Source organism: Octopus bimaculoides, chromosome 27 (assembly GCF_046866305.1).
Source record: "Octopus bimaculoides isolate indiv1 chromosome 27, ASM4686630v1, whole genome shotgun sequence".
NCBI lineage: Eukaryota > Metazoa > Mollusca > Cephalopoda > Octopoda > Octopodidae > Octopus > Octopus bimaculoides.
Genome location: NC_142954.1, coordinates 15207641 through 15223769, shown reverse-complemented (window position 1 = coordinate 15223769; position 16129 = coordinate 15207641). Strand labels below are relative to the sequence as shown.

General features: G+C 36.6%; 1 protein-coding gene across 2 annotated transcripts in view; it reads right to left on the bottom strand.

The window, feature by feature from the left end:
• Nucleotides 1–898: 898 nt before the first annotated feature.
• The window catches only part of LOC106867682 (prostaglandin G/H synthase 2), an 80749-nt gene continuing 65518 nt past the window's right edge, over nucleotides 899–16129 (bottom strand). For both annotated transcript variants that reach the window (XM_089343376.1, XM_089343375.1), the window contains exon 11: nucleotides 899–7428. In XM_089343376.1, the coding sequence (XP_089199502.1) occupies nucleotides 6989–7428 (440 nt within the window). In that variant the 3' untranslated portion in view covers nucleotides 899–6988. The remainder of the gene's footprint in view (nucleotides 7429–16129) is intronic.

Below are 16129 nucleotides of genomic sequence, written 5' to 3'. Positions count from 1 at the left end.
ACACACACCACAGGTACGCACAAAAACAAACAGAACTAAGCGTATTAATATTATTGATAATAATCCTTCCTATTATAGGCGCAAGGCTTGAGATTTTGGAGGAGGGGTTAAGTCAATTACATTGACCCCAATACTCAACTGGTACTTAATTTATAGACCCTGAAATGATGAAAGGCAAAGTTGACCTTGGTGGAATTTGAACTCAGAACATAAGGATGGATGAAATGCCGCTAAGCATTTTGCCCAGCATGCTCACAATTCTGGTAGCTCACTGCCTGAATAATAATAGACCTGATTGAGGTAACTGGTTGTATACAAATAACTCTAATGGAGAAAGAATTTCATTTGAAAACTGGAAGTTGTGGTTTTGTATCTCTGATCTTGAACTGATATTCCAAAATAAACACACTTTATTTATGATATTTACAATAATGAATGATAATCTCATAAAATATAATGATTTGCTCATTGAAATTTGTTTTTAAATATGTCATGTCAAGGCGGTTACAATACCAGTGATTATAGGAGCACTTGGAATGATCAAAAAAGTAACTGAACATTATTTGAGAATGATTCCTGGATTAGCATACCTGCAAGAAGTGCAAAAGATTGTTTTAACTGGTACATCACAGGTATTGAGAAGAGAATTGTCGTTGTGAATTTTTTTTTTTTCATTTTCCTTTTCTGTTTTTTCTTTTTTCATCTTTTCTTTTTTTCTACTTTTTTTCCTTTTCTTACCTTTCTTCCTTTTTCTTTTTGTATCACATACATGACTTTGTAAATCTGATGCTTTTATTTTAATGGCCTGCTAATGCATGCAGTGAGTTTCTTTGTCCTAAGTGTTGGGAAGACACTTGGCAAGAAATGGTAACAAAATTGAAAGAAGAAAAAAACACAATAATAATAATAATAATAATAATAGTTCTTTTATTTGGCACAAGGTGACAGATAAAGAAACATTAGTGTGTTAAAGTGCAAAATATGGAGGGCTTACATCAAATATACAAAATATAAAAAAGACATGAATGAAAACGTATAAAAATATAAATTTCACAATAAATGAGCATCTGTATTAATTTGTCAAATATGTTCTGGACTCTACCATATTGGTTAGGGGACAGTATGTATAAAGGTGCTGCTATAGGGGTCAGTCACCTCTGCCAAGAATTTCAGTGATAAGTTCTCTTTGAAATGCTTCTGAGAGGAATCAATGATTCTTATGAAGAATTTTACATTTACACAGCTAGCTTACTGTATTGTAGCAAAGGAAAGGGTGATGTTGATGAAGATGACAGTAAAGGTGACGATGATGACAATGCTGCTAGGATAACTGATGATGATGATGATGATGATGATGTCATCGTCATCATTCTCATTGTTTAATGTCTGCTTTCCATGCTGGCATGGGTTGAATGGTTTGACTGAAAACTGGTAAGCCGAGGAGCTGTACCAGGTTCTGATCTGATTTGGTAAGGCTTCTATGACTGGAAGCCCTTCCTAACGCCAACCACTCCAAGAGTGTAGTGGGTGTTTTTTATATGCCACCGACATGGGTGTGCCATTAACCTGACACCGGCATCAGCCACAACTACAGTCTCACTTGACATCACAGGTCTACACAAGCACAGTATATCACCAAAGATCTTGGTCATCTGTCACTACCTCCATAAGGTCCAACACTCAAACGGTGCTCTTTACGAGCCACCAGCTTGGGTGCCAGTCAGACAGCACAGGCATTGGCTACGACTATGATTTTACTCGGTTCAACAGGTCTTCACAAGCACAGCATATCACCCAACAACTGAAGGGTGCATGTAACAGGCCAATTATGCGACAGGCATCGGCCACGACTACGATCTCACTTGGCTTGATGGGTTTTCTCAAGCACGGCATATCTCCAATGGTCTCGGTCACTTGTCATTGCCTCTGTGAGGCCCAGCATTCGAAGATCATGCTTCACCACCTCATCCAATGTCTTCTTGGCTCTAACTCTTCCACAGGTTCCCACCACCGTTAGAGTGCAACACTTCTTCACACAGAAGTCCAAATCCATATGTTGTGATGATGATAATGATGACAATGATATGAGGACAACAATGCAATGACAATGAACATCATCATCATCATGGTGATAGTGATGGCGATGAAGATGATGGTAGCGTAACACACCAACAAGAAGTTTTTACATTCATTCTCACAATCATTGGTAACATTCAAGCATTTAAAAATTATAAATGACAGTTGAAAACTGAAGGTTCTGGGACACAGAACCCATTTCATATTCTTTTACGGGTTTCAGCCAGACGCTGCAGCTATGCTGGTGCATCACCATTCAAGAAGAATTATATTTCATTCCTAAATTGATAATGATATCATTTCTGTTTTATTTCTCTGCCTGAAAAATATCAACAAATGAAGAGGAGAAATCCTGTGCCAAACAACATTAAATCAGGATACATAAATAATAATAATAATTATTATTATTATAATTTATAATTATTTTGTCACATTCTTGATTAGTTAATTTTCATACCAAAGCAATTAGACAGAATACCACACTGTCAATGTGCTTAAGTATGTATGTATGTATGTATGTATGTGTGTATATATATATATATATATATATGTTTAAATATTTTTTTACACCAAACATTTGGCAAAGGAATATAGTATCTGTTAACAATCTTAGCAAAATACTCACAGTTGAGTTTTTGTATATATATATATATATATATCAACTTTAAATAGAGCTCAAAACTAATCCATTGAAAATACTTTATTATTATAATTATAATAATAATAATGAAATTGACCTATGAACATTTCGATGGAACATCCAGAATGATTAATACATATTATAAAATATTATAAAATATAGGATACTCCATCTCCTTGGGGTCCCATTATTATTGCTATTATTATTATTATTATTATTATTATTATTATTATTAGTAATATACAGCCAATAAAAACAGAAAACATTCAAATCCAATTTTCATAGTTGACCCATGAAAACATACAAAACACATATATCATCATCATCATCATCATCATCGTTTAACGTCCGCTTTCCATGCTAGCATGGGTTGGACGATTTGACTGAGGACTGGTGAAACCGGATGGCAACACCAGGCTCCAATCTAATTTGGCAGAGTTTCTACAGCTGGATGCCTTTCCTAACGCCAACCACTCAGAGAGTGTAGTGGGTGCTTTTACGTGTCACCCGCACGAAGGCCAGTCAGGCGGTACTGGCAACGGCCACGCTCGAAATGGTGTCTTTTATGTGCCACCCACACAAAAGCCAGTCCAGGGGCACTGGCAACGATCTCGCTCGAAAACCCTATGAAGGCCAGTCAGGCGGCACTGGCAACGGTCACGCTCAAAATGGTGCATCTTATGTGCCACCCGGACAAGAGCCAGTCCAGGGGCACCAGCAACGATCTCGCTCGAAAATCCTACAACAACCCCACACAAGAGCCAGTTCAGGGGCACCGGCAACAATCTCACTCGAAGAAATTTCATGTGTCACCAGCACAAGAGCCAGTCCAGGGGCACTGGCAACGATCTCACTCGAAAAACCTCATGTGTCGCCCGCACAAGAGCCTGCCCAGGGGCACCGGCAACGATCCCGCTCGAAAGATTTCATGTGTCGCCCTCACATGAGCCAGTCCAGGGGCACTGGCAACGATCCCGTCCCGCTGAAAACATATATATATATATTTATTTATATATATCTATATATATATGTGTGTATATATATGTATATAATTTAGAGAAAAACCACTATTAAACAATTCAATAATGAAGAATGTAATTCATACTCTCTAGAAAATAAATATATCATAAAAATCAATATATATATCAGCATCACCATCATTATCATTTAACGTCCACTTTCCATGTCGGCATGGGTTAGACGATTTGACTGGAACTGGAAAACCAGAGAGCTGCACCAGGTTCCAGTCTAGCTTGGCATGGTTTCTATGGCTAGATGCCCTTCCTAAGGCCAACCACTCTGAGAGTGTAATGGGTGCTTTTTACGTGCCATTTACATGACACTTGCAATGGCCATGACTATTGTTTCACTTGGCTCGACAAGTTTTCGCAAGGAGAGCACATCACTAAGGTCTCGGTCACATATTAATGCATCCATGAGACCCCACATTCAAAGATCATGCTTCACCACCTCAACCCTCACCCCTGTAACACCCACAAAGATCATTTTGAAGATATACTTAAGATGTGATCCTTAAAAGCATGGTATATATAATGTAAGAGGTATAACACATGTTATCTTGTTTGGATCACCTAAATTGCTATATATGTGTACTTTTGTGTCAGTAATACCTACTACTCCAACTGCTGTCTTACTTCAACCCATTTTCATTTTGATTCTCTTGCTCACTCTCTATTTGTTTGCTAAACCAGTCAAGCACGAATCACAAGTACTTCATACTGCCTCTCACTTTTATTTTATTTCATCAAGTATCAAATATTCACTCTAGGTTTTCTTTGACCATTTCTATTTTCACATTACTGCTTTACAATGGCATCAGATACATGCTCATAGATTATATTTCATGTGGACATATACATGTGTATATGTTTACAAACACACACAGACACAAATATTCATTTATATACATATCTGTAACAGTCACACATCTTCAGGTGTTGCTGTTTGAAAGATCTCATGAAACAAGAAACTCTGAGAAGTGATTCAGCACACCACCAGCTTCATATAAATATATACACTAAATTCTCTCTTTCTCTCTGTATATATATATATACTAGTCTGTAGATGCCAGACCAGCAAGGGGAAGTGGCTGACCTCCCCTGTTCGAAGGTTATAATGGACACAGATTCGTGAAGCACATAGCTAGCTAGAGGCAATGGCCTCTTGGAGCTAATCAACGGCAGCATTCATCCTATTTTTTGAACTGCCATGTTGGCTTGGCGATAACTATTAATATCCAGTATCGCTGCTGTAGTCTCCTTTAGAGAGACTTAGAAATATTAATATTTCTATATATAAATAATAATAAAGGAGTTACGACGCAAAAACGTATAAATTCAAATGAACATATTTATCTTCTTCAATATATATTTCAGTATAAAGAATTCATTAAGAGAGACTTAAATCAAAATTTCTTTACACATCATTCAGGAATAAATATAACATCAGAAAAAATACATTCCGTTTAAAAACACAAACCGTTCATGGCCAAAAAAATTTTTTGTAAAGAAATTTTGATTTAAGTCTCTCTTAATGAATTCTTTATACTGAAATATATATTGAAGAAGATAAATATGTTCATTTGAATTTAAACGTTTTTGCGTCGTAACTCCTTTATTATTATTAATATAACCAAAAGGATCGATTCTTGAAGAGTCTGCATACTTTCACTGTCGTTTTTTTCTGCTATTTTGGTGATGATTTTTTGAGTTAGCTTACCAATTATTTTTGTTGGTAGTTAATTTATAATATATTGATATTGTATTTCTATATATATATATATACTTATATATCAGTGGCATATGGTGGTTGTTGTCATTGAATATGCTGCCACACTGACCATACTATGGCTAACATTAGTAATACTCAAATTAGGCATATAATCTGTGTATTTCTATTCAAAATGCAGGCTCCAAAATGTAAATAATGTAAACTTAATTTAATTGCAATATAAATTTATGACTCTAAATAAACTGAATTAATAATACTCTATGAATTGTAAGCATTCTAAAATAAGCCATAATTTTCTTAGGTACGCACACAGAAAAATAAAAAAACCCAAATAATTTTATTTATTTAAATTACTTAGGTTTAAGTTCCATTCTTCTTCTTTGAGACTAAAATGCTTGATAAGCTCATCGTTCAATAAACCACTTTGCTCCAACTTTTTTCAATTGTAAGTAAACCAAAGTTTCTTAATTTTAGTTTAGGAATTTTAAATTAATTTAAACGTACAGATTTTTTTTTCTCGATTTTATCATTATTATTATTATTATTATTATTATTATTATTATTATTACTACTATTATTATTATTATTCAGGTCACTGTTTGGAATCGAACTCGGAATCTTAGGGTTAGTATTTATAATGAATTTGCCATTCTTGATGAGCGTGCAGCACACCTGGAATATATGTCCCTGATTATATAAATACATATATATATATATATAAATACATATATATATATATATAAATACACATATATATATATAAATACACACACATATATATATATATATATATATATATATATATATATATAATAATAATATAAATATATAGATATATGCATATATCCCTACATATATGTACGTACCTACATCTATATGTATACATACATGCATATATGGGTACAGGACATAAAAAAAAAAACATTAAACACAATGGGAAACGGAAAACGAAAACATAAAATGAACTTTTTTCGAACATATATATACGTATGTATGTATGTATGTATACGCACACACACACACATATATATGTATACGTGCATGCACACACACACACAGATATTTTGTGTATGCACACACACACACATATATGTATGTATGCACATATGTATATATACATACATTTACATGCACATATACATATATACATATATATATATACACATACACCACATATAGACGCAATCATTCTGTTTTGCATGCACATTTACACATACAGACACAGGGTAGTCACTGTTACTACAGCTAGAAAAAATTTAGTGAATGGAAATGGTCAATCTTTAAATATTGACAATCAGTGAACATGTCTGATGATCATTTTCCAAGAAACCCATTTTCCAAGAAACCCATTTTCCAAGAAACCCATTTTCCAAGAAACACTTATGTATTTAAAATTTTAAATTTTTCAAAAATGTGTATATGTGCAGATGTATGTATTTGTGTATGAGTTTCAGTGACATGTACACATGTGTCTGGGTGTATATTCAGGAGTGAGGCTAATAATTTTTATTCTGTAGTGATTCATAATTCGTTCGATTGTGGTTTACTGTTTGACATTAGGGGCTTCTCTGAAGTTGATTCCTTTGTTGATGGCATCCTGTACATAGCTTCATTTTCAATTTTACGCCGAGATTCTTCATATTCTTCCGTCCATTCGGGTATCCGTAAACTAACCAATCCACAACCGTCTTTCATGTTTTGACAAAACAGTTTCTTGAAAGTTTGTGTCTTGACAATGTTGAAACCTACATCACCACCAAACGTGGACGGCTTCCACCATCCGGGACTACAGATAGGATTCGACATAAGACCCTTCACAGAGAAAGGGGCTCCCATTTCGATAATGGTTTGTCCAAACAATGATTTGTGTTGGCGTTTCTCAGCAATCATTCCAACATACATCTCCACAGCTTCCACATCTCCATAAAAATTTTCAAGTATATTTGCCAGTTCCATGTTACCTGTGAAAATACAGATACAAAACTTTGTTAATTGGCCTCAAAGATATTTCATACAGTTTAATACAGATAATAATAATAATAATAATAATAATAATAAATAATAATAATCATAAATAATAATAATCATAATGATAATAATAATAATAATAATAATAATAATAATAATAAATGATAATAAATAATAATAATAATAATAATAATAATAATAATAATAATAACAATAATCCTTTCTACTATAGGCACAAAGCCTGAAATTTTGGGGAGGAGGCTAGTTGCTTACAGCGACCCCAGTGTTTCACTGGTACTTATTTTACTAACCCTGAAAGGATGAAAGACAAAGTGAACTTTGAACTCAGAATGTAGCTGCAGACGAAATATCGCTAAGCATTTCACTTGGTGTGCTAACGATTCTGCCAGATAAATGCCCTGATGCAATATCAGGTACTGACTCACATGGCTTCTGATCTTAACTGATTGGTAGTTACATGTTTTGTCTTGTTATAAAAATGGGCTACAGCAAATATTCTGCTCAATACCACAAATTTACTTGTCAGTTGTTTGACCTTAATCAGTTGAGCATGTCCCTTGATGGCTGATATGTGCATCTCTGATAACAAGCAGAGGTAGTGGAGGAACTGTTTGGGGTTTGAATAATTCACCTCTGGAAACATGGGTGTTTCATTCAACATCCTTAAACAACCCTTATTCAGGGACCTTTTGAGCTGGAGGGGCTACTCAATCAGAAGAAAATTCTAATTGAGCCCCACCTGCAATGTCATGCACTGTTTATCTTGATACAAGATCACCATGTCACACGAATAGGGTTGTGATGCATGTGCCTGGTGTACCCTTATCAGACGGGTCATCATGACAGGTATACTGGGCTTCATATGTTTTATCCCAGTGTCACATTGATGGTATGCAATGCTCTCTCAGTCAACAATAATAATGATAATTGCTGTTGTTGTTGTTGTTGTTGTTGGTGGTGGTGGTGGTGGTGTTATATATATGTATAAATAATAATTTGGAGGGGTTGCTTGAATAACAGAATTTTAAAGATAAAAGCTGAACATTTACTGACAGGTAAATCATCATTAGCATCATCATCATCGTTTAACACCCACTTTCCATGCTGGTATGGGTTGGACGGTTTGACTGGGGACTAGTGAGCCCGATGGCTGCGCCAGGCTCCAATCTGATCTGACAGAGTCTCTACAGCCGGATGCCCTTCCTAATGCCAACCACTCCAAGAGTGTAGTGGGTGCTTTTATGCGCCACCGGCATGAGGGCCAGTCACGTGGTACTGGCAACAGCCATGCTCAAATGGTGTTTTCCATGTACCACCGGCACAAGTGCCAGTAAGGCTGGTAACGATCAAAACCCAGCTCTTCACTTCTTAGTCAATTAGACTTAAAGCCATTCATGTTATTGCTATGTCCATCTATTTCTCTACACCACATGACTGAAAACCACCACTTAGCTGTTATTTCTACATTTTCTACCTCTAAACTTTCTTGCAGAGATTATTTCATTCAACTACATTCTACATTTTGATTCTATGTATCATCATTGACCAGTAAATAAAATATATTTTTATGTAAATATATAGATCTTGAATTTATTCTTTCACCTCTTTATGAACTATTGTTATAACATACACACAACCACATCAACACCTTGTGCTGACTATATATAACCACTACAGAAGCATCTATAAAACTAGTCTTTAAACATAGAATAGCTATGGGCACCTACCAGAATAAAATAGTAATCAAAGGGGATTCATAGATAAAAAAAATAGTTGAAAACCCCTGATTTTGATGTATGTATTGGTATGTATTACAAGAAACAGCTAAGCTTGTTTCTCTAACATTTGACATAATTCAAGCTACCCAAGTTAATGTGCGAAAAACCAAAATAGGAATTTTGAAAGAAGGGTTCACCAGAATAGAAAAGTAATCAAAGGGGGTCCAAGCAAGCAAAATATTAAATTGGGGACCTACTGTAGCATTTTAAGGGCCCCTGAAAAAATTTTGTTTTAGATGTATGTATTGGTATGTATTGCAAGGAACAATTAGGATTCTTTCTCTAACATTATACATAATTCAACCAACACAAGTTAATGTTTGAATAACAAAATAGGTATTTTGAAAGAAGTATCTATAAAACTAGTTTTTAAATACTGAATGGCTATAGCAGGGTCCGCCAGAATAAAATAGTAATCAAAGAGGGTTCATAGAATAAAAATGGTTGAGAACCCCTGATTTAGATGTATGTGTTGGTATGTATTGCAAGAAACAGCTAGGTTTCTTTCTCTAACATTTTACAAAGTTCAATCTATACAAGTGAATGTGTGACAAAAAAAAAAAATAGGGATTTTGAAAAGTTTCTATAAAACTAGTTTTTAAGCATTGAATGACTATAGGGGTCCACCAGAATAAAGTAGTAATTGAAGGGGTCCATAATAAAAAAAATGGTTGAGAATCCCTGATTTAGTGGAGCAAATTTTCCCTGGTGCTTTTCATGTTTGATACTTATTCTATCGGTCTCTTCTGCTGAGCAACTAGTTTAAGGGATGAGCACAAACCAACACAGGTTAAGTAGTATGGGTAGGTAAAACACACACACACACACACAATGGGCTTACACACAGTTTCTGTCTACCAAATTCACTCACATGAAATTGGTCTGTCTGAGGTTATAGTAAAAGATATACACCCCAAGGTGCCACAGAGTGGAACTGAACCTGAAACTAGATGGTTACTAGGCAAGCTTCTTAACCACACACATGCATGTGTGTATGTGTAATCTTCATTAGAAGAGAAAAAGGCCAAAGAAAGTAAGAAAAAAACTGGGTGTATGGAGTTTAAAGTGATTAGTAAATGCTAAAACACTGAAGCAAAATGGCGCCATCGATGATAACAAAAAAGTTGTTTTTGCTTTTTTTTTTCCTAGACTCTGTGACTAAACACACGTATGCACACACACACACATGTACACATACACACACACACACACACATGGCATTCTTGATTAAATAGCTTCGATATTTGATATTTTGATGACTATCTAGCTTGTAATACTAGTTTAGTTTCTCGAGCATAATTTGTAAAAAAAAAGATATATGTACATAAAAGATCGGGAACAATTGAGTGGAAAGGAGTGAGGTGTGGAGCTCGTACCACATGGCAAAGTGTGTGTGTGTGTGTGTTTGTGAGAGGGGGAGGGAGGGGAAAGAGAGAGAAAGGGAGAGAGAGAGAGAGAAGGTATAAAGTAGGAATGTGGTTAAACTATTTCTAGTTGGCAGAGCCTTCTCCATTGATTGAAAGACAGCAGTTGTTAAATATGAATAACCTTGTACTAATTGGGAGAGAGGTGGACAGACATTAGAGTCAGACAGACAGGCAGGCATGCAGGTATATGGGTGGGCTGACAGTAGGTTTCATGCTTGAATAGCAATTAGCCAATAACCAGAGAAGTGAGTGTGTGTATGTATGTATATGTGTATATGTATAAAAATATACATTTTGCTTTTATGCATGTTTCATTAAATATATGACTATGTTCATGTTTTTTTTTTTAAATTTATATTTTCCAATTTTTAAATTTTTCTTTTTTAATATAATTAATTAGGAACTGGTGAGTACTCAGAGAAGACGGGCGAGACAACCCCCCCCCCCACAAATCCCATTTGGCAGTAATGGACATCGATGTTTCACCCTTTTCGTGGCTCATCAACATCATGTACCCAAACCAGTCTTTGACTTTCAGGTGTTTTAACACCCAGTGCATTGATGGAGTCGTCTCCACCACATCAAATCGCAGCATACCGGCAAACAAGCAAAGCACATATATCGAGTCTGTGTGTTTGATAATGTTTACACCACTAGTACTGTTTCTCGTTCATATTTGAATTTGTTCTTACGTATGCATCATCCGGGTACACTGGTACATTTTTATTTTTGTTTTTTTTATGCTATTTGCAGAAAGTCAAGAACGGGAACAATTGAGTGGAAAGGAATGAGGTATGGAGTTCATACCTCATGGCAAAGTGTGTGAGAGAGAGGGGGGAGGGGGAGAGGGGGCAAGGGGTGTCAGGGAGAGCAAGAGGAGAAGGAGAAGGGAAAAGAGACTGAAAGGGAGAGAGAAAGGAAGAGAGAGAGAGAAAGGGAGAGAAAGAGCGAGAGAAAGGGAGAGAAAGAGGGAGAGAGAAAAGAAGAGAAAGAGATAGAGAAAGGGAGAGAGAGAAAGGGAGAGAGAAAGGAAGAGAGAGAGAAAAAGTGAGAGAGAGAAAGGGAGAAAGAGAAAGGGAGAGAGCGAGAGAAAGGGGGAGAAAGAGAGAGAGAAAGAGCACCCCTGTACATAGTTTTTTACACTATTTGCATATAGGCATGGACTGGTGATTCAGTTCACCTCCAATTTGGTTCAGGTACCTGATGTTGATAAGCCAGAGAAACCATGAAACATTGACGTCCATCACACCTGAATGGAAGTTGGGGTGAGTTGTCTCACCTGTTTATGATTTTCAGATGTTTTAACACCCAGCACTTTGATGAGGTTATCTCCACTGCACCAATTTGCAGCCTACTGGCAAACAAATGAAGCACATACATTGTATGTGTGTGATAATATATATATATAGAGAGAGTTATTAATATTTCTAAGTCTCTCTAAAGGAGACTACGGCAGTGGTACTGGAAATTCATCCTAATTTTGGGACTGCCATGTTGGCTTGGGGATAACTATTAATATATATATATATATATATATATATATATATATGACTGTTAAAGAGGACAACAAACATTAAGGCAAGGCAAACATCTCAAGTCATGTGCAATATCATTATTGGAAAAAAAATTTCCAGTAATAATATTGTATATCACTTGAGATGTTTGCCTTGCCTTAATGTTTGTTGTCCTCTTAAACAATTATATATCCACTGCATTGGAAATCTGCAATGGCTCCATAACTACCGTCTCGGCTGTAACCTTGGAGCCCTAGTAATTCGTTACAGCACTTACTTAGTATACCTAATCGTTTAGATCACCTGGGAACTAAACCCCCATACTTTGTATATATTTATATATATATATGGCGAAGGTAAAAAATACACACACCTGGTGTATAAGATTAAGATTATGGTTAGGGTTAAAATTAGGCCAAAAACGGGTGGTGTGCATATTCTTTACCTCTGCCACACACACATATATATATATATATATATATATATATATATATATATATATATATATATATATCCAGACATGTTCTTTCTTTTATTATTTTACTTGTTTTAGTCTACGGGCTGCAGCCATGCTGGAGCACCACCCAGAAGGGTTTTGCCTGAAGGAACTGACCCTAGTACCCTAGTACTTATTTTCTTTCAAGCCTGGTACTTATTCCAGCAGCTTCTTTTGCCAAATTGTTGTAAAGAAACCCGTACCAGTTGTGAAGCAGTAGCAGGAGACAATCACAAACACAAAGACTCAAAAACACTAAGACTCGTACACATACATGCACACACACACACACACACATGATAGGGTTCTTTCAGTTTCTGCCTGTCAAATACACTCACAACACTTTGGACAGCCTGGCGCCATAATAAAAGACACTTGCCCAAAGTACCACGAGGTGGGACTGAACCTGGAACCATGTGGTTGGGAAGCAAACTTCATACCACATAACCACACCTGCACTATATATATATATATATATATATATATATATATATATATATATATATATATATATATATGTATATGTATATGTATATATATGTATATGTATATGTATATATATATATATATATATATATATATATATATATATATATATATATATATATATATATATATAGTGCAGGTGTGGTTATGTGGTATGAAGTTATATATATATATATATATATATATATATATTTAATAAAGAGAATGAATGGGAGAAAGAGAGCCTGCCGTATGTCGACCCAATAGAGGGACCAGCCATCCGAGTTGATAGTACCAGGGTAGATAAAGCAATTAAGAGTATGAAGACCGGGAAAGCCCCCGGCCCATCAGGAATCACTGCAGAGATGCTCAAAATATCTGGCAGTGTTGGCCATAGCCTAGTCACCCGTATTACGAACCAGGTGATACACGAAGGAGTCATACCCAATGACTGGTGTAGCAGCATCATGGTCAACTGCTACAAAGGTAAAGGTGACGCTTTAGATACAAATAATTACAGAGGCATCAAGCTGTTAGATCAGGTTATGAAAGTTACAGAGAGGGTCATAACCCAACTAATTAGGGAGCGAATCAATTTAGATGAGATGCAGTTTGGGTTCGTGCCAGGTAAAAGCACTACTGATGCCTTATTTCTAGTGAGACAGTTGCAGGAGAAATACCTAGCTAAGGATAAACCTCTGTACCTGGCTTTCGTTGACATGGAGAAAGCCTTTGACAGAGTCCCCCGATCCCTTATCTGGTGGTCAATGAGGAAACTTGGGATAGAAGAATGGTTAGTGAGAGCTGTGCGAGCCATGTACAGAGATGCTGCCAGTAAGGTGAGGGTTGGAAATGAGTACAGCAATGAATTCCGGGTAGAGGTAGGGGTCCACCAAGGTTCCGTCCTCAGCCCCCTCTTATTTATCATAGTCCTCCAGGCAATCACAGAGGAGTTCAAGACAGGTTGCCCCTGGGAGCTCCTCTATGCTGATGACTTTGCCCTAATTGCGGAGTCACTATCAGAACTAGAGGAGAAGTTTCAGGTGTGGAAGCAAGGTCTAGAATTGAAGGGCCTTAGAGTCAACCTAGCTAAAACCAAAATCCTAATAAGTAGGAAGGTAGATAAAACACAAACCCCTTCAGGTAGATGGCCCTGCTCAGTATGTAGAAAAGGAGTAGGTAGTAACTCTATAAGATGTACCCGGTGCAAGCTATGGACACATAAGAGGTGCAGCAACATCAAAGGCAGGTTAACTAGCAAGTTAGTTTTTGTTTGTGGCAGATGTTCAGGTGCATTAAAGACTGTAAACAAACAGGAAACAACTTCTATCTCATTCCAGGGTGAAAAACTAGAGGTAGTCGATAGCTTCCGCTATCTGGGCGACCAAGTTAGTAGTGGGGGTGGGTGCGCTGAAAGTGTAGCTGCTAGAATAAGAATAGCCTGGGCAAAGTTTAGAGAGCTCTTACCCCTGCTGGCGACAAAGGGACTCTCACTCAGAGTAAAAGGCAGACTGTATGACGCATGCGTACGAACAACCATGCTACATGGCAGTGAAACATGGGCTGTAACTGCTGAGGACATACGTAAGCTCACAAGGAATGAAGCCAGTATGCTCCGTTGGATGTGTAATGTCAATGTGAATACCCGTCAGAGTGTAAGTATCTTGAGAGAAAAGCTGAACATTAGAAGCATCAGTTGTGGCGTGCAAGAGAGACGATTGCGCTGGTATGGACATGTGGTGAGAATGGATGAGGATAGCTGCGTGAAAAAGTGCCACACCCTAACAGTTGAGGGAACCCGTGGAAGAGGTAGGCCCAGGAAGACCTGGGCTGAGTAAGATCGTTGCCAGTGCCCCTGGACTGGTTCTTGTGCGGGTGGCACATGAGATGCACCATTTTGAGCGTGGCCGTTGCCAGTACCGCCTGACTGGCCCCCGTAGGATTTTCGAGCGAGATCGTTGCCAGTGCCCCTGGACTGGCTTGTGCCGGTGGCACATAAAAGACACCATTTCGAGTGTGGCCGTTTTCGTGCGGGTGACACGTAAAAGCACCCACTACACTCTCTGAGTGGTTGGCGTTAGGAAGGGCATCCAGTTGTAGAAACTCTGCCAAATCAGACTGGAGCCTGGTGTTGCCATCCGGTTTCACCAGTCCTCAGTCAAATCGTCCAACCCATGCTAGCATGGAAAGCGGACGTTAAACGATGATGATGATGATGATGATATATATATATATATATATATATATATATATATATATACATCTATCTATCTATCTATCTATATATATATATATATATATATATATATATATATATATATATATGAAATTAATATGAACAGCAGTTTGCAATGTTTCACCAAAAAGGAGAATTACAAATGTCACTAAATGTGACTAGGGTGTTAGGAAACATCTACATTGCTAGAAATAAGAGCTAAACCACTCTAATGCTGTAGCTAAAGCACATAAATAAAAACATACACAAACAGGAACCTGAATCGTCCGAAAAACATTCATACATATATATATATAAATATGTGTATGTATGTATATTCATATATGTGCACAAACACACATACACACACAAGAAGACACATACATACTGGTGAAGTACCAGTCGAAAATGACAATGTTTATTTCTGTCCACTTTCAGTAATTCTTAATGCTTTTCCCTTAAACTTTGACCCATTTTCTTCATTTGTTTCATTGTGTCTTCTTTCAGTTATCCATTCATTATTCTCTCTCACTCATGCTTCGACATTTTTTCTCTTCGGGCAATGAACTGAGAGAATCATTCAAGTATCAGAAAAATGCCTTCACTATTTGTTCCAACACATTACATTCTCTTTTCAAATTCTTCTAAGATCAATTTTTGCTTTCCACATTGTCAGGGTTAATAAAATACAAGACTAGTTATACTTGACTGATATTTTATTTTATTGACCCTGGGGTTGATGTAATTGACAAACCTTCCTCCTCCTACAACTTGCAAT